This window comes from Rattus rattus, chromosome 1, assembly GCF_011064425.1.
Source record: "Rattus rattus isolate New Zealand chromosome 1, Rrattus_CSIRO_v1, whole genome shotgun sequence".
Lineage (NCBI taxonomy): Eukaryota > Metazoa > Chordata > Mammalia > Rodentia > Muridae > Rattus > Rattus rattus.
This window is the reverse complement of record NC_046154.1, coordinates 31,178,565-31,200,843: the sequence shown is the minus strand read 5'-3', so window position 1 is coordinate 31,200,843 and position 22,279 is coordinate 31,178,565. Positions and strand designations below refer to the sequence as shown.

General features: G+C 42.1%; 1 protein-coding gene across 1 annotated transcript in view; it reads left to right on the top strand.

The window, feature by feature from the left end:
- The window catches only part of Zmym6 (zinc finger MYM-type containing 6), a 47,396-nt gene that overhangs the window by 4,204 nt on the left and 20,913 nt on the right, over positions 1-22,279 (top strand). Inside the window, exons 2-8 of the mRNA XM_032897632.1 lie at positions 5,280-5,346; positions 6,503-6,728; positions 11,227-11,398; positions 17,320-17,470; positions 18,801-18,916; positions 20,263-20,538; positions 21,147-21,297. Of these exons, the coding sequence (XP_032753523.1) occupies positions 5,280-5,346; positions 6,503-6,728; positions 11,227-11,398; positions 17,320-17,470; positions 18,801-18,916; positions 20,263-20,538; positions 21,147-21,297 (1,159 nt within the window). The remainder of the gene's footprint in view (positions 1-5,279; positions 5,347-6,502; positions 6,729-11,226; positions 11,399-17,319; positions 17,471-18,800; positions 18,917-20,262; positions 20,539-21,146; positions 21,298-22,279) is intronic.

The window sequence follows — 22,279 nt, the reverse complement described above, 5'->3', positions numbered from 1 at the left end:
CGAATTAGTTTGTTTCCTTTAAATTCAACTTCATTCAAGTTCTCAGGACCCAGGCAGAATAAAAACAGATTGTTGGCCAAACTCTCACATGAATGAGCCCATCTTAGTTTCTGAGAGTCCTTGTTTTCCTCCCAAAGCTCATGTGTCAGGCTGCCCACTATCCACATGTATTTTAGCATTCTTCTCACCCAGGCTCCTACCATAATGGCACATTAAAGCTCTGCTTCCAGCATTCAGGGGCTTTCCTAACTCAGAGTTCCAAACTTCCATATTCCTCCCACACACTAGTTCTTAACACTACTGAACTGGTTACTGCTTGCTCCCTGGTGAGTGTATGTGTTGGGTTATCTCCTGGTGAAAAAATGGAAGGGCAAGAAAATCTGTATAGAACAAACAAACCAGAGGGGATAGCCCCACTCTCAGTAAACAGTTCCACACTGTAAGAAAGAAACCAGTCCGTTTTAATAGCCTAATCACTTTCGAGGAGTCCCACTTTCCTCAAGTCTGTTGAATTGGAGGGCAGATTTCTTTTTCTTTTTTAACCCATGCAGTCTACAGTGGCGACCTGCCTGCACGACACACTGGTGCAACAGTGGCACAGAAAGTTGTGGCAGTGTCCAGCTACTGTCTGCTTGGATTTAAGGTCCGCTTCAAGGGCTGGAACCCATATTCACTGATAGTGCTTGGGTGGCCAAGGACCTGAAACTAGACAGGTCATGGACCTAGGGGGAAAAACAGTACTGTTGTACTGCTAAAGGAACGTAGCAATACAGTGACTACTAAGGACATTATTCTCATAGGCCAGTGTCTTCTCAGCTTTCATCAGAGAAGCTTCCTCCTGCAGTAGATGGGAGCAAATACAGAGACCCAAAAACTAGGCAATGTTCAGAGAATGAGAGACCTTGGAATACTCATTCATAAATGGAAGGTCTCCATCAAATCCCTCTCCTCAAGGCTCAGGGAACTTTGCAGAAGAAAAGGCAGGAGGATTGTAAGATTTGGTGGGAATGAAAGGCACCAAGGAAAGAAGGCCTTCTAGACACAACAGGGGTGACGATGCACATAGGAACTCACAGAGACTGGGACATGCGCAGGGCCAGCACTGAGAGGGGAAGTGCATACAAGGCTCCATCTCTAACCCAGAAGCTAAGGAAAGTTAGTCTTCCCCAGCAGAGTCTAACTGGGCCTAGGAGTAGATGGCTGATGCCAAATTAACTCAGGGGTACACTTGGAGGTCCCTCAGCTTATAGTAGTTTTCCTGGATGTTTTTAAACCTTACAGGCCTTTTGTTTGTATGTTTTCTGATTTTGTGTTCTTATGTGAATGCCTGTCTCTTTTTATGTTCCTTGTGCTTTTTGTTGTTACCTGTTTGTTTTCTAATGAGAGAGAAAGGGTGTAGACTGTTTGGGTGGACAGGTGGGAAAGGATCTGGGAGGAGTTAGGGGAGGGAAACTGATTAGAATTTACTTTTATGAAAAAGTGTATTTACAATTAAAAGGAAAAATAATATGTTTTGGGGTTTTTTTTTGTTGTTGTTTTTTTGTTTTTGTTTTTGTTTTTTTTTTGAGACAGGGTCTCTCTGTGTAGCCCTGGCTGTTCTGTAACTTATTCTGTAGACCAGGCTGGTCTTAAACCCAGAGATCTACTTGCCTCTGCCTCCTGCAAGTGCTGGGATTAAAGGTGTGCGCCACCACTGCCCAGCAAAAAAAATATGTTAATTGAAATAGAGTTATCTCCTCTCCTCTTCTTCCTTTCAGCCCCCCAGGCACCCTCCCTCCAGACCCTCCCGTGTCCCTTTCCAAGTTGATGGACTTTTTCTTTGTTGGAGAGAGAGAGAGAGAGAGAGAGAGAGAGAGAGAGAGAGAGAGAGAGAGTGAGTGTGTGTGTGTGTGTGTGTGTGTCTGTACAAATATGTGTGCACAGCCTCCTGACTCCTTTATATGTAGTTCCAGGGCTGAGCACTCTGCACTCTGCACTGGACGGCCTCATTCCTGGGAGAGGCTAACCCTCTGTCTCCCAGCAGTCATTAATTGCCTGTATTTCTTTCTGTTGGGGTGGGATTCCATTAAATTCTTACCCTTCTGTGTAAACATGTTCACTGATAATGCAATTGGGAATAAAATCTAAAAGCCATTTCTTTTATACTTTTTCCAGCAAGAACATAGACAGAATTGGCTGTGTTAGGTGTGCCTGAAGACCATGTAGTCAAGTGACTTAAAAGCAGCCACTAGATTAACAACTGGGCAATGATTGGCTGTTTTAGAATTGTTTTAACTAGTAGCCCCATTGCATTGAATTCAAGAGGGAATCAAAGTGAGACCATGGAGAAAGAATGACGTACTTGTTTGAACATTGTGTGTATATATATGATTTGTGTGAGTGTGGGCTTATATGTGCCATGACAGGGGTGTGGAGGTTAGATGGAAGCTTTCCTGGGTTGATTCTTCCCGTCATGGCGTCAGCAGATGGCTCAGGTCATCAGGCTTGCACAGCAAGTGCCATTATCCCATTATCTGTGAGCTACCACACCAGCCCAAGAATGAAATACTTGTAAAGTGTGACAGGAGGAAAGGGAGAATAGTAAAGCTCCTAATCTTCACTAATATATGACGAGAGAGCGGAAGGAACCTTAGAGAAGTGGAAGGGAAGAGGGCACTGGGCGGAGTGAGGAGGAGGGAAGGAGTCCCGAGTACTTAGTCACAGGTGCCTTTTTCTGGGAGGTGACAGAACAGCTTGTTAAGTGGTTTGCAGATAGAGTGGAAGGGGAATAATGGTGGTTGCTTGTTTTCATATGGTGAATTGAAACCAGTGAACAAGAAACATAGGAACTGCAAGCAATGAGAGTTTAAAACTCGGGAAATAAGGTGTGAGGGTTTGCATCTTTAACCCTGACGAAGGCAGCTGTGTCTCTAGGAGTGGACACCAGCCTGGGCTCTATAGGGAGCTCCAGGCCAGCCAAAGCTAGTGGGACCCTGTCTCTACAGAACAAAACAAAAACCCAACAACCAATGAGCCTCACCACTGCCCCAGCCTTCCCCCTTAAACAAAACAAAACAAAACAAAGCTTGAGGGAGCTGTATCTAGGGCATCAGATAATATTACAGGTTGATAAGATAGCATAATTTCATAATTTTTAAATCTTAAGCATTCTTTCTGGTACACGGAGAAATTGACTGTGGTGCTTCCACTCCTCTGACTGTGTCAGTAAAAAGTTTAATAAATATTAGCCTGAAACTAGCTGAGAATGACCTCATTCTCCTGCCTCCTCCTCTTGACAGCTGAGACTATCGTCATACCTACCTTGTGTGATGATAGGAATGGAACCCAAGGCACTCTCTCAGTTGAGCTACATCCCAAGTCCGACCTGCCTCCCGCCAATAAAACTTTCTGTTTTGAAATATATCGGTAATTCAGAAGGAAAAAAAAATGAGGAAATTGATTTCAGCATAAAGATAGCTTCATCTTAACAATTTTTTGTTGCTTAAGGCTTATGTATTCTAAGTTTTTTGTTTTTTATTAAAAGTTTTGTTTTTGTTAAAGATTTATTTATTTATTATATATAAGTACACTGTAGCTGTCTTCAGACACACCAGAAGAGGGCATCAGATCCCATTACAGATGGTTGGGAGCCACCATGTGGTTGCTGGGAATTGAACTCAGGACCTCTGGATGAGTAGTCAGGTGCTCTTAACCACTGAGCCATCTCTCTCCAGCCCTTTTTGTTTGTTTTTTGAGACAAGAGTCTCACCCTGTACAACATACCTTGACTTTAAACTCACTACATATGCCAGACTGGCTAACAACTTGTGCTATCTCTTTTCTTAGTCTTCCCAAGGTTTTAATGGGCTAAACCACCACAGCCAGCTTCATTTTTTTTTTTTTACAACCCAGCTTCATTTTCTAATATTTAAAATAGGTATATTAAGGATAAAACTGATTTAGCGTATAGTAATACTTAAAAGTTCTGTGTGTGTGGGTGCCCTGGAGCTGGAGTGCTAGGCAGCCGTAAGTTACCCAGTGCTGGTGCTGGGAACCAGATTGCATTGAAATCTTTGTATCTCGTTGATCACTAATAGATATGACAGATTGTAAATCTATTGGCTACATTGACTGTTTAGGGCCTAAGACCTTAGCTCAGTTGGTAAGAATACGTTTGCCTAAAATGAACAAAATCATGGGTTCAGCCCAGCATTGCATAAGCCAGATGTGGCAGCTCTTGCTCGTAATCCTGGGTAGAGCCTGAAGGATCAGAAATCGAAGGTCAGCCTAGGCACAGGAGGCTGTCTCAGAGGGAAAAGCCAATCACTAATTAAGATCTGACTTTATGCCACTCATGTTTAGTCTCATGGTCCACTCTCTTGTGATAAGAGCGTGCTACTTACTTATTATAATAAGTAGTGTGCAGATAGTACAATCTGAGATTAGATTTCCAGTATTCACCTAAAAAGCTGAAATAGCATCCAGAGACCACACCATATATGAAATACCATATTGCTAGAAGCCACTAGAAGCAGCTCAGGTAAGGGGTGACTGGGATTCCTGCAGCCATCTTATTCAGACTCCCTTGGAGAAGGAGAGCTGTGGTGGTCATTCTTTTGCAGTGGCAGAGGGATCTGGTCAGGAAATTAGAGGGTTACAGATCAGTGCGCCTTTGGATACTGAATGTCTAACTGGTGCTCAATTGTAAATTTAGTTATTTATTGTTGGGTAACTTGAATTCATGGATTTTTTTAAAACTCAATGTTCAGATGTCACTGTTCCTTGGATTCACTTGTTTGCCAACTGAATTGATTGAAATAAACCAGACAATGGTTGTACATTTGTAATAACTTCTGTATTACTTATGATAAAAATTTAGGTAGCAAATTTAAAAAGTTGAGCATAAGGTGTAATAAGTGTGACTGAGGAGAACACCTGACATTGATGTCTGTCCTCTACACGCAGGCTCACTTTCACTTTCACGGACCACACAAATGTGCAGGCACAGACACGCACACAGAAGCAGTGTTCAAGACTTTAGATTGATAGATACTCTCACCTGTCAGGATTACTTTTGAAAAGTAGATCTAACTGCACATGTTTTTTTTAATTTTGAAAGATGGTCTTTGTAAAGATTGTTATCTGTTCTAATAATTCTGATTTTTGAAGTATTCGTGAAGGAGGCTAGGATTAGGATGAATAAAAGATATATGTGACAGAATCAGATGTTTAATTGAATTTCTAGTTAATTCAGGCATACGGTATTTATTTCTCTCCCTCTCCCCTGTTTTGTTTTTAAGGAATATGGACCTCAGGAAAGTGAACTAAAAATCAGTGCTGTGTTTTCAGCCAGTGACACTTCTCTTGGTAAGAAGTAGGATGAGCTAAGTCTGGTACTGTTGGTATTGCTCAGTGGGACTGAGGGAAGCACTCTTCCTGTAAGTCTCTCTCCTCCTTTAGAGTATAGCTTTCAGAGTGGCAGCCAACCATCATTGGTCTTTTAAAAATTGAAAGACATTAAGATTATATCAGGGGGCTGGAAGGATGGCTCCAAGGTGAAGAGCTCTGCTCTTCCACAGGTCCTGAGTTCAGTTCCTAGCAACATCTTGGTGGCTCACAACTATCTTAATGGGATCCAATGTTGTCTTCTGGTGTGTATGAAGACAGTGGCAGTGTACTCATATACATAAAATAAATCAATAAATCTTTAAAAAGTATATATCAGAAAAGGATTCATGTATTAAAGAAATGTATGTTTTATAAAACTTCTGCTTCTAGCTGAGTGTGGTAGAGCATGTCTTTAATCATAGCATTCAGTAAGCAGATGCAGGAGGATCTCTGGGTTCAGGCCAGCCTGGTCTACAAAGTGAGTTCCCAGATAGCCAAGGCTACACAAAGAAACCCTGTCTTGAAAACAAAATGAAACAAAAACCAAACAAACAAAAGCCTTTCTGTTTCTGTCAAGTTATACATGCACAAATATATGTGTATAAGTAGCTGAAAGTGGTGCATGCCTGTAACCACCATTCTTGTGAGTCTGAGACAGGAGGATTGTAAGTTTGAGGCCATCCTGGGCTATATATAGTGAGGAGCACTCACTCTCTCTCTCTCTCTTTCTCTCTCTCTCTCTCATATATATATATATATATATATATATATATATATCTACACACACACACACACACACACACACATATATATACATATATATTTATTTATTTCTCTCCCTCTGTGTGTGTGTGTATGTATGTGTGTATATATATATACATATATATACACATATATATATCTTGTCCAGCATATGTGTATATGAGAATTAGTTATAAACTAAAACATGATACTTTGTAAGGGTTGTGATAAGGAGGAGTTGAGACATCTTGTTTTGGAGAGTAGTAGTCATTACTTTCTTACTATAGTGGCCTTCAAAACAAAGTTTTTACCTTGAAAAGAAAATACACATTAGTGAAACTGAAATTGTTCTCTTTTCTGTTTTTGTCTGTTTTGTTTGTTCTTGTCTTGATAGGTTTTCAGGTTGGCCTACCATCCCCTGGCCTGAGTACATCATTTCCTGCAGTCCCAGCTGCTCAAGTGTTTTGTTTTGGTTGTAAACAACTGCTTCGTAAGGGGCAGCCTACGTACCGTAAGGCAGGGTCTGCCCAGCTCTTCTGTTCCATGGGATGTGTCATCACATTCTCCTCAGCCGTCTGCGTTCCTCCTCTTCCCAAGAGAACCTGCGCACACTGCTCCAAGTACAGTTTCTAAGCTTGCACTTTCACTTCCGTTTGCTTTCTTAGTTAAGGTCTCTCTGTGTAGGCCAGGCTGGCCCTGAACTCACAGAGATTCACTTGTCTTTGCCTCAAGGCATTAAGATATGCACCAAGCCTGGCTTCCTTGCTTTACTTCTTAAAGTATATATTTTAGCTCAAACATGTTACTGCCACTTTTAGTCTCTTTAGCATTTTTCTAAGGAAATCTCTTTTTAGTTAGTGCAGGAATTTGGGAATTACTCTAAAGGTTTCAGCACTAAACAGGTGACCTGTATTAGAAGTGTTGCCTAAACCAGTTTTCTCTCTCTTCTGGTTTAAAATTTACTATGAAATGAAATAAACAGTTGGTAAGAATTGTAATTTATTAGTTCTATAAATGTGGATGGACACTACTTAAAATATTCAACAGTTCTCTAAAGTAATTGAGGAACAGAAAATATTGTCTCTCAAAAGGGTATAAAAGTTATTTAAATCTTTAGGAAGTGGAAACTCTTGGTGACAGAAATGGCCTCTGTTCTTATGTCTCTGGGCTCTTGTTGCTTAATAGCAATGCTTTGCTGCAGCGGTAAAGAAACATCAGTGTCACATGAACACAGGACATTTGGTGAAGAGACGTTTTTGTCCATCTCTCTGGTGACTGATTTCTAGGAATATAGTGTAAAGCTGCTAGTTTTTCTCCATGTTTCATCCTCTGGAACCAATGGGGTTTGTCAGTGGTCATCCCATAGCTCCACATCTTGACACACATGTCCTCTTTTGAGACATTTGTGCAGCTGCTTAGCAGTGATAGCGCACGCCTTTAATCCCAGCACTTGGGGGACTGAGGGAGTAGTTCTCTGAGTTCGAGGCCACTCTAGATGGAATGAGTTTCAGGATAGACAGGTCTATACAGAGAACCTCTGCCTCAAAAAAAAAAAAAAAAAAAAAAAAAAAAGTTGGTTTTTAAAGCTGTGTTCAGCTGTAGAACACCAGCTTGGCATGCTACAGGTTCTGGGTCCTGTTCCAGTGCCACAGGAGGTGGTTCCAGAATAGAGATTCTATCCCTTACAGACCTGGGCTAGGCATTTTCACTTTATTTTTTAAACATCAGTTTTCATTAGGTAAAATGTACTTCCTAGGATTTTAATGAGGCAGCATTAGCATAAAACTTAGAATATTATAAATGTTTAATAAGTGGGATCTTATTAATAAAGAATTTAAGTAATTGTGTGTTTGTAATTATATTTATAATTATGTAATAATATTTTTGTGCATGATATTATCTTAATTTTTATGTTTACGAGTGCTTTGCCTGCATGTGTATCTGTGTACCACATGCATGTCTGGTGCCACAGGAGCCAAAGAATGCTTCAGATCTCCTGGGACTAGAGTTACAGATGGTTTCGAGTCGCCCCGTGGGCGCTAGGAATCAAACCTGGATCCTCTGTGACAGCATCCAGTGCTTTTAACCCATGAGCCATTTCTTAGCCCCAGGCTTTTGATTTGTTTGTTTTTGAGACAAGGCCTCATGTAGCCTAGATGGGCCTTGAACTGACTGTGTAGCTAACCTTAAAACTGAGATCCTCATTGCCCCTACCTCTCAAGTACAAGAGTTATATAGACAAGTGCTATTGCACCCAGCTGAGTATATTTCTGTTTTTAGTGAAAACACTCTTCAGAATCACTACTTGATCTGGATGCAAGCATATCCACTTATTTCCAAGATTTCATGGTTGGTTGGTTGGTTCAAAAAATGTTTTTATATATATTAATTTTGTATGTTCTGTCTGTCTGCCTGCTGCCTGTCTCTGTCCCTCTCTCTCTCTGTGTACACAAGATCAGAAAACAACTTGTGGGAGTTGGCTCTACTCTGAGGGCCTGTAAGTCACCCCAGGTTGTCAGGCTCGGTAAAGCATTTCCGCATGTGAGCTGACTCACCAGCTTTTCATGACTGTTTTGTGAGACAGGGTCAGACATAGCTGGTTGGGGCTAACCTTGAACGATTTTCTTTCTTTCTTTCTTTCTTTTTTTTTTTTTCAGAGCTGAGGACCAAACCCAGGGCCTTGCACTTGCTATGCAAGTGCTCTACCACTGAGCTAAATCCCCAACCCCTTGAACTATTTTCTAAATGATTTTTTTAGTTTTTATTTTATGTGCATTGGTTTTTTTGCCTGAATGTTTGTATGAGAGTGTTAGATCCCCTGGAACAGAAGTCGTAGACAGTTGTGGTTGTCATGTGGGGGCTGGGAATTGAATCCAGGACCTTTGGAAGAGTAGCTATTTCTCTAAACCACTGGGCCATCTCTCCAGCCTCTGACCTCAAACTTTCCTCTCCACGAGTTCTTTTTTTTTTTTCGGAGCTGGGGACCGAACCCAGGGCCTTGTGTTTGCTAGGCAAGCACTCTACCACTGAGCTAAATCACCAACCCCTGACCTCAAACTTTCAAGTGCTGTGTGTACCACTGGACGCCGTAGAAGCATATATATATATAATTATGTTTAGGTGAACTTTAGAAAATTTAGATAATTTTTATTTTCCTTTCATGGCTTACCATGCAGTAGTTATGAATAATAGAGGTATGTGGGTTGGGAGACGGCTCAAAGATAACGAGCTTGCTCTATAAGTATGGGGACTTAAATTTGATCCCTAGCACCCACAGAAAATGCTGGACATTACTGCTGGGCACAGTAGTTCACACCTTTAATCTCAGCATTTGGGAGTCAGAGGCAGATGAGTCTATGACTTGAGGTCAGCCAGGCCCACATTGTGTGTTCCAGCCAGGCCCACATTGTGTGTTCCAGCCCAGCCAAGGCTACATGGTGAGAATAGTGAGATCTCCTTTTTAGAGATCTTTATCTAAAATGCTGGGCATAGTGGTGATCCCAGCACTGGGAAGGTGAACACATGAGGGCCTCACACGACCAGGCAGCATATGGTAATTGGAGAGCCTCAGGCCCAGTTACAGATCCTCTCATGAACAACAAGGTGGATGTTGCCTGAGAAGGGATGATGCGACGCTGGCCTCTGCACACATGTGTGTGCATGCACACGTGCGTGCGCACACGCACACAAAACGCTGTACAAAGTATAGGCTAATAGAATGATTAGACTCTGGATTTGAATCCTGGTGTCAGTTGACTGTGTGAGGCAATTTCACCTCATTTAGTCTCTGTTTGAAAATGGAAATGATAGTAATATTTAACTTAAAGTATTTTCTGTGATGTTTAATGCCTGGCATATAGTCATAATTCAATGTATTTATATATGTAATACAGCGGTCATCATTATTATGCTGTCCTCCCTCCTCTAGTGTTTCTTTTTTTTTTTTTTTTTTTTTTTTTTTTTTTTTTTGGAGCTGGGGACTGAACCCAGGGCCTTGTGCTTGCTAGGCAAGCGCTCTACCACTCCTCTAGTGTTTCTATTTTGAATGTTTCTTTCAATTTTTATACTTTTTAGAAGAATAGCAGTATTTAGCCTCTATCTTACTGGGTGCTGCTTTCAATGCTTATTGAAATAATTTGCTCTTGTGAAATGGCTCTAGAAATCTCACAGAACTGCTAAGTTATTTGTGTTGTGTGCTCTTGGGATTATCTCTTGTGCAGTGTGCACAGGATGTATTTCTGTACTGGCAGATTTGAGGACACACTGGACTTTGGTATCGTTACTTTTATGAAGCACCACCTGTCTCAGTGTTCTCTAAACATCTCCTTCATGACCTTCTGATTGGTTTAGTAAAGAGCTGTATGGCTTATACAAGGCCAGGTGGGACATCTGGGAGAGATAGGAGCTCTGGGAAAGAGTCAGAAGGGAGAGATTGGTCGGCCAGACAAGGAGGGATGAACAGGTGCTGGGACTAAAGGAGAGGTAGCTAATGGGCCATGTGTCAGAAGTTAGGTTTGAGCACATGGGTTAACAGGAGCTGGTAGGGCCTAAGCTAAGGCCTGAGCTGTGATAAGTAATAATTGTCTCTGTCATTACTTAGGAATTGGTGCGTCAGAGACAGTCCAGTGGTAGTATTCTTTCTGACATTTATAGCTAAACTTTATATAGCATGCTAATTTCTATATTAATCTCTTTATAGTTCATTTCAAAGATTTTAATTTAAAAAATTATGATTTCAGTCATGATTCTGCTATTGAAAACTGTCGAATAGAGGACTTGTGTCTTTGGTCTCGGGTTGTAGGGTAGGAACTGAATCTAGTCTCATCGATTCTAGCAGAGACCTGGAAGTCTATTTTTGTTAAAAAATAATCCTTGTACAGATGCACACAATAGATACTGTAAACCCCACTTTACATGTGAGGTAATAGGGACAGTAATTGCTTCCCTCATAATCATCTAACCGAAGAGTAACTGAACGAATCACTAAAGGGATGTTTCAGGTGATTTACGGAGCTGTTTTCTACTGTGCAATAGTTACTCCTAGTGAAATAGCATTTTAGCTCCCAGAGAGGAAGAAGGTAGAATCATTGCTCATTTGTCTTTGTTATTTGTTTTTAGAGACATTTTAAATCCGATGGATGTGATCACAACTCAATTTGAAAATTCCTCTCTCTGCAAAGAGTTCTGCAGCCAGTCATGCCTATTTTCTTATGAGCTAAAGAAGCCTGTTGTTACCATATATACCAGTGGCATTTCTGCTAAGTGCAGTATGTGTCAGAAGGGCACTGACGTAAGTACACGCCACATCTCACTTTCATTGCACTCGACTCCAGAGATGCCCTCCTCTTTCCCCTCTTTCTCTCCCTCCCTGCTTCTCTCCATTTCTCTCGAACCTGTACTCCAGACTGGCCTCAGCCTTGAGGCAGTCTTCCTGTTTCAGTCTCCCGGGTGTGGAGATTAGAATGCCACCATTCCTAGCTGAAAACCAATAAGCTCTGCCTATTTGTGTGTGTGTGTCTGTGTTATGTCCTAGATTCAGTTTGAAATGAAATATCAAAGCCAGGCGCAGTGTCACACAGCTTTAGTCTCAGCACTTGGAGGGGAGAAGCAGTTGGATCTGTGAGTTCCAGGATACTGGGCTACATAATAAAACCCTGTCTTGAAAAAAGTACAAAGAAGGAGGTGGAGAAAGAGGAAGAAGGAAAAGGAGGCAGAGGAGGAAGAGGGTGATAGATGGATGGATGAAGATGTGATACAAGGTCTTTGTAGCTTCGTTGAGCTGTTGTGAGAACCGTGGGAGCTATTGCTAGAGTAGCCCTGACCTTCTGTCCCTGTCAGGTTTATGTCAGCACATGTCCTGGTGTACAGCAGCGTGGGTTTCTGCTGCGGAACATGTAGGCTTTCTCCTGAGCTGGCTGTGCAAGGGCGAGCTGCAAAACGAAAGCAGCAGTTCCTCTGCGGTCATCCTGATGTGACTGTCTCTCCAGGGAATGGGAGAGACGCCACAGAGGGATGGTTGTAGAGTGACATGTTTAAGATGAGATAGGCAACTTTTAAAACTTTTTTTTTTTTTTTTTTTTTTTTTCGAGACTGGGGACCGAACAGGGCCTTGCACTTCCTAGGCAAGTGCTCTACCACTGAGCTAAATCCCCAACCCCCCAACTTTTAAAACTTTTATCCACGGCTCGGAACTTAAGAGATGTAACTTCATGACTTGTTATATGAATATTGATGGTAAAAACTTCTTTCAGATAAACTGTGAGCAAGAGTTAAAAGCCAAAAAAAAAAACTGATTAAAACTAAAGGAAACATTTTTTTTTTCCCACATAACATTTTTATTGAGCCTCTGGGAGTTTCACATCATATACCCAATCACAATCCCTTCCCAATCCTTCTATGTCTGTCCCCTTTGATATCTCCCCCTACCAAAGAAGTAAAAGGTAAAAATAAAGGAAAAGAAAAAGAAAAAGAGTTTGTTATCTGTATAGACGCTTGGGCATGGTCAAATTCTTGAGGCCTCCCCTTGAAATAGACCTCTCTCACATCTGCACCAGAGGACATTGGTTGTGGAGAGCTACTCTTTGGCATCTCCTTCACTTTTTAAGAGTTCTCTTTGGTGACTTGCTGTGTAGATTGTTACTATTGTGTGGGTGGTGGCTGGGGTAGGGGTTGTCGCAGAAGCTTTCGATGTCTTCTCAATTGTGCATCTGCAGCCATCAATATCACAGCAAAAGTAGCCTCCTTGTTCACACTCAGTGGGAGCATGGGTCATGGACCTCTATTAGGTTTCTGTTGACAGCACACACCATAGACATGCCCCCCTGCTGCAGTAGGACCACAGACTAGACAGAAGAGCCCTGGGAGGCCTCCCCAGCTACTGACATCAAGTGGCCTCAGGTGGCAGCACAGGCCACTCATCATCAGTATGGCCCTCTGTAGCAGCAAGAACCCAGACATCACCATGGCCTCAGACTGGAACATAGACCACTCAGATCAGGTGGTGGCAGGATTGCCCATGGACAGTGACATGGCCTCCACAGATCACAGATATCTGCTTGTTTTTTGGTGGTAACTTGGACCGTGGACATCAACACTCTAGCTGTAGTAGGGCCTCAGATCCAGATATGGCTCTTGGCAGCAGCAAGGACCCAAAGTCATCATGGCAGCTCAGGCCACCTGTATCCACAGGGCCTCCATCAGCAGCCTGGCCCCAGGCTGCAGCATGGCCCATTGATCTCACTGCACAGCCTTCAGTAGAAACTTGTGCCGTAGACATCATTCCAGCGGGCCCTCAGCAGGGCTCAGGGCTTAGCCGGGTGGGGCTCAGATGGTCACATGCTTGGCTGGCTTGTGCCTGCCCCTGGGTTTTTTTAAAGACATATTTAGGAATGGATTCTTAGTTGAGTTGTACATCATCCTATTGCAGTACTTAAGGGGCTTATCAGGTACCATGTACTGGAATAAATAATAGTCTGGTGAAGGGTGATGTTTGTTTCAGTTCTGTTGTTACTGGTTGGGATTTCTCTTTATTCTTTGTGTGTGTTTATGTGCATATGGGCATGCACATGTGAGTTGCTGGGAGTCTTCATCGGTTGCTTTGTACCTTATTTGCTGAGGCAGGGTTTCTCAGTTAAGTAACTTTATTTTTTTAATGTTTATTTTTAATGATGGATTTAAAAATGCTTTAACCTTCCTTTTAGCCCACCACCCACCAAAGGTAGTAGTAAAGAAAGGATGGGGAAGTGGACCTGTTTAGAAATGGTCTTTGGAACAACTCCCATCTGTGTTGTCTGGAAATTGACAGTTCACAGGTCAGCAGCAACAACTGGATCCGCCCACAAATGCGTCACAGATGCACCAGCAGTCCAGTTCAGTAGAGTCGGATAACAACCACGAACCAGCAGCGGACACCTAGCCTCAGCACAAGCCAGTTAGGAGGGCTTCGACCAACAGGAGTGCCAGGAAATGTTCTCAGCTGTCTCTCTCTGCAATGCAAAGATCAGTCAAGATGGTTAGACCATCTCTATAAACAAGCCTAACTCAGTCTGCCACTGTCCATCGAGTCCTGTTCATACTCTCTTTAAACATCTCGTGTCCTCTGTGGGTCTTGCCTCAGTACGTAAGTCTGTCTCAGCTGACATCACTCTGTCGATTAGTCTGAGTCTGCAGAAGTGCCAAGAAACTAACACCACAGGAGCTGTTGGTACCTTTCCCTCTGTGGAGTCCTGACAAATGGAGCTCAACTACACAGTATAAGACTGACCAGTACATACATGTCATTAGCAAGGAATCCATCATTGTGTGTCCTTTCATAAAACATCCTTTCACCTGTGTCTGCTTCAGTGAAACATTCCTTCACGTGTGTCCTTCCTTAGCCTTTCACGTGTGTCCACTTAGAAAAGCACTCCCTCAGGTGTTTGCCCCAGCAAAACACCATCCAACACAACTGACTCTCCAAAAGAACCCTTAAGTTTCCACTTTACAGTTGAACTCACCACTCACCAGCTCAGCTAGTCTAATTAGTTCTCTTGTCCTGGATGTCCCATCTCTGCCTTCAAATGCTGGGATTAGGTACAGGCCACCAAACCTACTTGGCATTTATATGGGTTTTAGGGGCTTAAATTTTTGTCCTTTTGCCTATGTGGCAAGTGCTTTAACCATTGAACCATCCTAGCTCCCCCCCCCTTTTAATTTTTTTTTTTTTTTTTTTTTTTTTTTTTCGGAGCTGGGGACCAAACCCAGGGCCTTGTGCTTGCTAGGCAAGCGCTCTACCACTGAGCTAAATCCCCAACACCCCCCCCCTTTTAATTCTTATAAAGGTTGTAAATGATAATAAACTTTTTAGGGACTAAGGAGGTAGTTCAGTTGGTAGAGGGCTTGCAGACATGAGGACTTGAACGTATCCCTATAACCCACATAGCAGGACGTGTTGGTAAACCTGTACGATCCCAGTGGAGGAAGTTGTATCTCTTTGGCTCACTGGCCAGCTAACATCAATTATTTGGCAAATTCCAGACCAGTGAGAGACTGTCTCGGAAAAAAATAAATAAACCCAGGGTTAGCTCCTGACTCCCACACACATGCTTACATGTGCATGACACACTCGTGAACCTGCACACAAAATCACAGTTCCTTTACTTAGCAAATTTTTAACTTGTTAATATCTTGGAGCAGTTGGAAATGTCCTTTTATCATTAAAGAGTATTTTATTTTTTAGGAATGTCTGCTTTAGGCAGTCGAGTTACTACTGTCACAGGAAGACAGCAGCTGCTTTTTCTCTGTGACCTAAGTGTCAGGCCCTCCTCATTTGGGACTTGCAGATTTCTGGGGTCCACTTTAGTAAGCAGATTATGTGAAACTGCATAGTGTACTACATTTCCTCGCCGTTTACTTCCGTCCTAAAAGGATTACTATTGTGTTAGTGACGATTGTAGAGTTAAAATGCTTACCATTTGGTGTTTGCTTTATGGCAGGCATTGGGAAATCAACGCTGTGTAAGTGGTCGTCATTATCATTTGTTAAAGCATGGGTAGACTATAGCTCATTATATAAAAATCCCTACTTACTGTGATTCTCAGCTTGATAAGGAAGTTTTTGTAGGACCTCTTAATATGAATTAAGCACCATTTCTATCTCTTGTGGGACAGTCACCCAGTTTAGGTGGTTTTAAGTGATAAACTTTTCTATTCTAAGGTCCATGCTTCATGGATTTCCTAACATTGGTTTATGAGTGGAAAAGTATGCTGTCAGTGCAGTGTTCATTACTTACACAGTGCTTTGGTACTGAGTAGTTACTGGTTGTTTTGGGATTTTTGTTTGTTTGTTTGTGTTTTTTGCTTTTTTTTTTTTCAGTTCTGTAGCTAAGGCTGGCCTTAGACCCCTCATCCTTTTGTGTCTACCTTCCATTATTGAGACAGCACACCTGTCTGTGCTGCTTTTTTTTTCATTATTTATTTTTCTGTTTCTTTTTAAAATGTGTGTGTGTGTGTGTGTGTGTGTGTGTGTGTGTGTGTGTGTGTAGTGAGGGATCTGGAATTTGGTTTCTTTAAAAAAAAACACAGAAATACTTTAAGACTATGTTTTCATTGTAATCCCAGGTATGGGATAAGGGGCTGCTTCAGATTGTCCACAGCAGCAGACTGTGATCTGCCTTGTGCCCTAGCAGAGGCATGTTTTTGACAGCTGCACATAGTTTCTGTGATTGGGTGACTTTTTGGAGTTCTGGGAACTTTTCAGAGGAGATAAGTGTTAGGGCCCAGAGAGGCAGAGTGGGTTGTTGTTGGGTTGTTGGTTGTTGTTGTTGGGTTGTTGGTTGTTGTTGTTGTTGGGTTGTTGGTTGTTGTTGTTGTTGGGTTGTTGGTTGTTGTTGTTGGGTTGTTGGTTGTTGTTGTTGGTTGTTGTTGGGTTGTTGGTTGTTGTTGTTGGTTGTTGTTGGGTTGTTGGTTGTTGTTGTTGGGTTGTTGGTTGTTGTTGGTGGTGGGTTGCTGTTGTTGTTGTTGGGTTGTTGGTTGTTGTTGGTGGTGGGTTGTTGGTTGTTGCTGTTGGTTGTAGTTGTTGGTTATTGTTGGTCCAGGTTTGTTAAGTAGTCACGCTCAAAGACAAGACAACAACAAGAAGAAATTAGATATCCTGACTGTGAAGATCAAGCTTGCCCCGAGGAACTCAGTGTCCCTAATTAACAGGAAGTAGTCTAATGGTCGCATCTTCCCCCTTTCTGACCCCTGACTCTTCTCTTTCCCCTCTCTCCTTTTCTGTGTCTTATCTAGTGTTAGGGGGTTGAAACAGTTGAAAAATGGTGGAGAAGGGTGGAATAAAGAGCCCCCAATCTACAAAGACAGCTATGTGTATGTATTTATGTGTGCATATTTGTGTGTATTAGTGAACAAGTGTGCACACCATAGCATGTGTGTCAGAGGACAACAGTCAGTGTTGTCCTGCACCTACCTTGTTTGCACCAAGGTCTCTTTTCATTTCTAGGTGTGTATGTCAGGCTGGCTGGCTGTGACGCTCTGGTGATTCTCCTATCATGCTGAGGAGCCCTGGGATTGTACATTCACACTGTCTCTGGCTTATTACAGTCCTCCTCATGCTTTTACATGGCAAGCACTTTACCCACTGAGCCATCTCTGGCCCTTTTCTTATTTGAAACAATAATTAATTAATGTTGGAGCTTATGCTTACATCCTTCTTATATTATTGCTATCCTAATAGAATCTGGCCCCGAAGCCACTCTATGCCTTGGGGAATTCATCGAGGCTGTCTGCTGAAATGATTGAGACTACCAATGACTCAGGAAGAACAGAGCTTTTCTGCTCTATTAACTGCTTATCTGCTTACAGAATTAAGACTGTTATTTCTTCAGGTAAATTTGATAAATTTATAGATTTAATAACATATCAATGATGACCATAACTGCTGTTACTTAATTTTGTTCTTTACTAAATTCATTTAATATGGCTAAAAACACAAGACTGATTTACTTTTGAAGAACTGATAAAAAAGGAAAATAGATTTTCACTGATACTCTCTTTTTTGTAGAATATATTTTATGGTTTCATGTGTAAGAAAAAAATAATTACCAAGTTTTAAGCTATTTTTTTCTTTTTAAAAATATTTTATTGTATTTTGTTTGCCCGTTTTGTCTGCATGTGTGTGTATGTACCTGTGTGCCTGTGGACACCAGAAGAGGGCTTTGGATCCTCTGGAACTGTAGTTACAGATGCTGTGAAACCACCATGTGGGACCTAGGAACCTAATCCAGGTCTTCGAGAGGAGCAGCCCGTGCTCTTTACCACTGAGCCATCTTTCTAGTCCTCTTTATGTTAGGCTTTGATGGGCAGGGGTTAGTTGACGTTAGTTGTAGTTAGACTTAGAGATTACTGTAAAGTTCTGTGATTTCTTGTGTGTTATAGCTGACCATCCATATTTATGGGTTCTACTACACTCAACCAATTGTTCCTCAAAAGTATTCAGCAAAGGCCAGCCATAGTGTTGCACACCTTTAATTCCAGCACTCAGGAGGCAGAGGCAGGGGAAATCTCTGTGAGATTAAGGCTAACCTGGTCTACATAGTGAATTTCAGAATGTCCAGGGCTATTGCTGATACCCCTGTCTCAAAATAAGAACAACAAAAACCAAAGACTGGGCTGGAGAGATGGCTCAGTGGTTAAGAGCACTGGCTGTTCTTCCAGAAGTCAAATCCCAGCAACCACATGGTGGCTCACAGCCATCTGTAATGGGATCTGTTGCCCTCTTCTGGTGTGTCTGAAGACAGCTACAGTGTACTCGTATACATTAAATAAATAAATCTTTAAAACAACAACAACAAAAACAAAAACAAAAACCTCAGCAAATATAATTGAATTTTACAGAGTATTTTATTTTTCTCAAAATAATATAGCATATCAGCTATTTCTATGTTACTTACATTTTGTTAAATATTCTGAGTAATCTAGGGATGATCTGTAAGGGGTATTTAGAGTGTACCGAGATGATATGCGAATACTCTGGTACCATTCTGTAAGATGGGAATGAGCAGGGCTGCAGATATGGGGTATCCCTGGGGAAGTCTGGGAGCTGGTCCCCAAAGGACATAAGGAGAGGGCATGCTAAGTAGTTGGCTGTTTTTCTACTACTAGACTTTTGGATCATTCGTGCATGTGTATAACACTGTTTTATTTTTTGTCTTTAAGGTATACAGGTTTTGTGTCATAGTTGTAAAACTGCAGCAGTCCCTCAGTACCACCTAGCAATGTCAAATGGAACGATTTGCAGCTTCTGTAGCTCCAACTGTGTGCTGGCTTTCCAGGTATGATGCAGGTGCTGTTTCTAGTTCTTTCTAGTTCACTAAGGGATTGATCTATGGCAAAACATTGTAAAAGGTTAAACTGTTTCCTTCCTTCCTTCCTTCCTTCCTTCTTTCCTTCCTTCCTTCCTTCCTTCCTTCCTTCCTTTCTTCTTTTCTCAAGCTAGAGTTTCTCTGTGTAGCCCTGGCTATTCTAGTATATGTGCTGCCGAAGCGAGCACAGCCCTGGCTATTCTAGAGCTGAGTCTGTAGACCAGGCTGGCATTGAACTTAGGTCCACCTGCCTCTGCCTCCTGAGTACTGGGATTAAAGGCATGTACCACCACTGTCCAGCATAATTGTTTTCTGTTGCATTTATTTAGTATATGCTTGTGTGTCATGATAACATGAGCCATCTTGCTAGACCATTTTTTTCTTTACTACATTCTTTTTTGCTACATAGCCAGAATCAGGCTGGCCTCGAATGTGAGATGATCATCTTGGCTCTCTTTCCCAAGTTACAGGTTTACAAGCATGTGACACCTGTTCAGTGTTAAAGTGTTGAATGCAGGGTTTAAAAAAAACCCAACACTCTATTCAAGCAATGTTCCAAAGGTCATAGGTCATTTGTACAAACATTTGAGAATGTTTGAGGCCAGACATCCGGCTTTCTTATTCATGGTCCTTGAGTCAAGTACCTTCCCCTCCCACTTCTTCCTCTTGGTTCTCTTCTTTCCCTTTTTTCCTTTCAGGGTCTCCTCCTGTGTATAGTCTAGGCTACCCTTGGAACTTGATTTGTAGCCAAGGGTGGCCTGGAACTATGGATCCAAATGTTGGGATTGTAGTTATGTGCCACCATACTGATTTTGGCTCTCTCCTTTATAAAAGAGTAGAGGCTAGCGTGTGGTTTAAGAGGTGGAATGGTGATGATCAAAAGCTTATCTGGCTCATGTGCCCTGTGTCCTGGACCAGAAATGTAATGATTCTCCGTCTGGATTGCTCCCCCTCTCCCGTTTCTACCCACTCTGTGCAGAAAGAGTAAAGAATTTCCTGTTTTCCTGGGTACGAGGATGCCTAGTGTGTCCACTGTCACACTAGCCATCGGGAGCTGGTTGGTGATATGTGTAGGGCTTGAGGAATGCATCTCTGGAGAATTTGCAGGAGTCTTCTGTTCTAGTTCATTACCTTTGAGTGTTTCACTTTTTTTTAACCCTCCGCACTGGAAGGTATGCCACTGAAATTCTTTCTGTTAGAAGTAAACATAAAAAATAAAAAATGCTTGTGGAATGAATTTATTAAAGTGAGGAAATTAAAGTAATTATGCTACATTATTTCTTATTTGGTAAAATCTTTGCTTTGTATTCATTTAGAATGTCTTTAACAAGCCAAAGGGAAGAAACTCTTCATTGGCACCCATATCTCAAGGCCGAGAAGTGGTGAGCGCACCCGTGCAGTCTGCGGTGTCAGCAGGAAAAGACGCCCCCGCCCCTCCCTTCAGCAGCCCCATCAGCAACCCCGCTGCAGCCGCTCTGGAGACGCTTGCCAAGGAGTCCCACCAGATCGCTTTGACCCTTTCCTTCTTGAAACTCACGTGCCTGCAGTGCAGCCTTCTGTTTGCCACAAAGCCAGAGCTGCTTTTCTACAAGGTGAGGAGCTGGCCCGAAAGAGATGTGTGTAAACATCCAGTAAGCATTTCTGGTTTTGCCAGTTTGCCAGTTCTTCAGTTTGTGTTGACTTAAAAATGTGTTTATTTTGTGTGTATTTGTGTATTCACACATATGAGCATTCCATGGTGTGCTTGTGGGATGCAGTTAGTAAGAGTTGGCTCTCTCCTTCCATCACATGGGTCCTGGGATGGAACTTGGGTTGTCAGGCTTGGCACAAGTGCCTTGACCTGATGAGCCATCTCACTGGTCTGGAAAAAGACCAAAAGAGAAATCTGCTATTTAGGGGTAGATATTTAAAAAGAGAGAGGTATATTTTTTAACTTGTGTGTGTGTGTGTGTGTGTGTGTGTGTGTGTGTGTGTGTGTGTGTGTGTGTGTGTGTACATACCACAGTGCCTATGGAGGCCACAGGCATTGGATCCCCTTGTAGGTGCAGTTCTAGGTAATTGTAGGCAGCCTACCGTGGATACTGAGAATTGAACTCAGACCCCTCTAAGAGCAGTACTCTCTTTTGACCAGTGAACCAGGTTTCCAGCCCATGTTCCCATGTTTGGTTAGAGTTTAACAACTGCTTTCTTGTTTTTGCAGGGTAGAATGTTTATGTTTTGTGGCAAGGCTTGCTGTGATGAATACAAAAGGCAAAATAAAGTTAAGGCCTTGTGCGACTACTGTAAGCTACAGAAGACCATAGAGGATACTGTGCGATTCTCAGGGGTTGACAAGCCTTTCTGTAGTGAAGGTAAAAAGAGGTTCAGTATTATACATAGGTAGTGGAATTCATCAGTTTTTATTTTCAAAAACTTTACTTAGGAAGCATTACTTGAGCATTTCTTTTTTAAGACATGGTTTCTTTGTGTAACCGTGGCTATCCTGGAACTTGTTCTGTAGACTAGGTTAGCCTCTAACTCTTATTATAGAGATCTTCTACCTCCAAAATGTTAGGATTAAAGGCATGTGCCACCACCACCCAGCTGCTTGAACATTCTTTTTTTTTTTTTTTTTTTTTTCTTTTCTTTTTTTTAGGAGCTGGGGACCAACCCAGGGCCTTGCGCTTGCTAGGCAAGCGCCTACCACTGAGCTAAATCCCCAACCCCCAAAGCCTACAGCACCCGGTATTCCCAGGCGGTCTCCCATCCAAGTACTAACCAGGCCCGACCCTGCTTAGCTTCCGAGACTGCTTGAACATTCTTAAACAGTTGAATTTATACAGTTTATACTCAGTATACTTGAGACTTGCCTTTTTAAGCATTTTAGCAATCTCAATAAAGAAAACCCATGGTTAATGGCATTTGTAGAGAAAAGCTTGTAAATTCAGCTAGGATCCTTTCTACCTGTTTGTAAAGTAGATTCAATTAATTGCTGCTATTCGGTTTAAGAACCTTTGAAGCCTCTGATACTTCAGAGTATGGACGATTTCTTATTTAGAGCATACTTAAACATTAATTTGAGTTTGTTCTGTGAATATGGAGGTTATCCTATAATATAGAGGCAAATAATTACATCAGGAAACCAAGCCCAGGTCTTTTGAAAGAGCTTTTGACTGCTGGGCAATTTCTTCAGCCTCTTTTTCTTTTTCTATTTTTTAAAGGCAGGCTCTCAAGTGGCTCAGCCTGACCTTGAACTTGGTATGAACCTGAGGCTGGTCTGGAACTTGTGATCTTCCTGCCTGTCCTGGAGGTGCTGGGCTTGTAGGCCTGTAGTGTCACAGCTGACACCAGTCT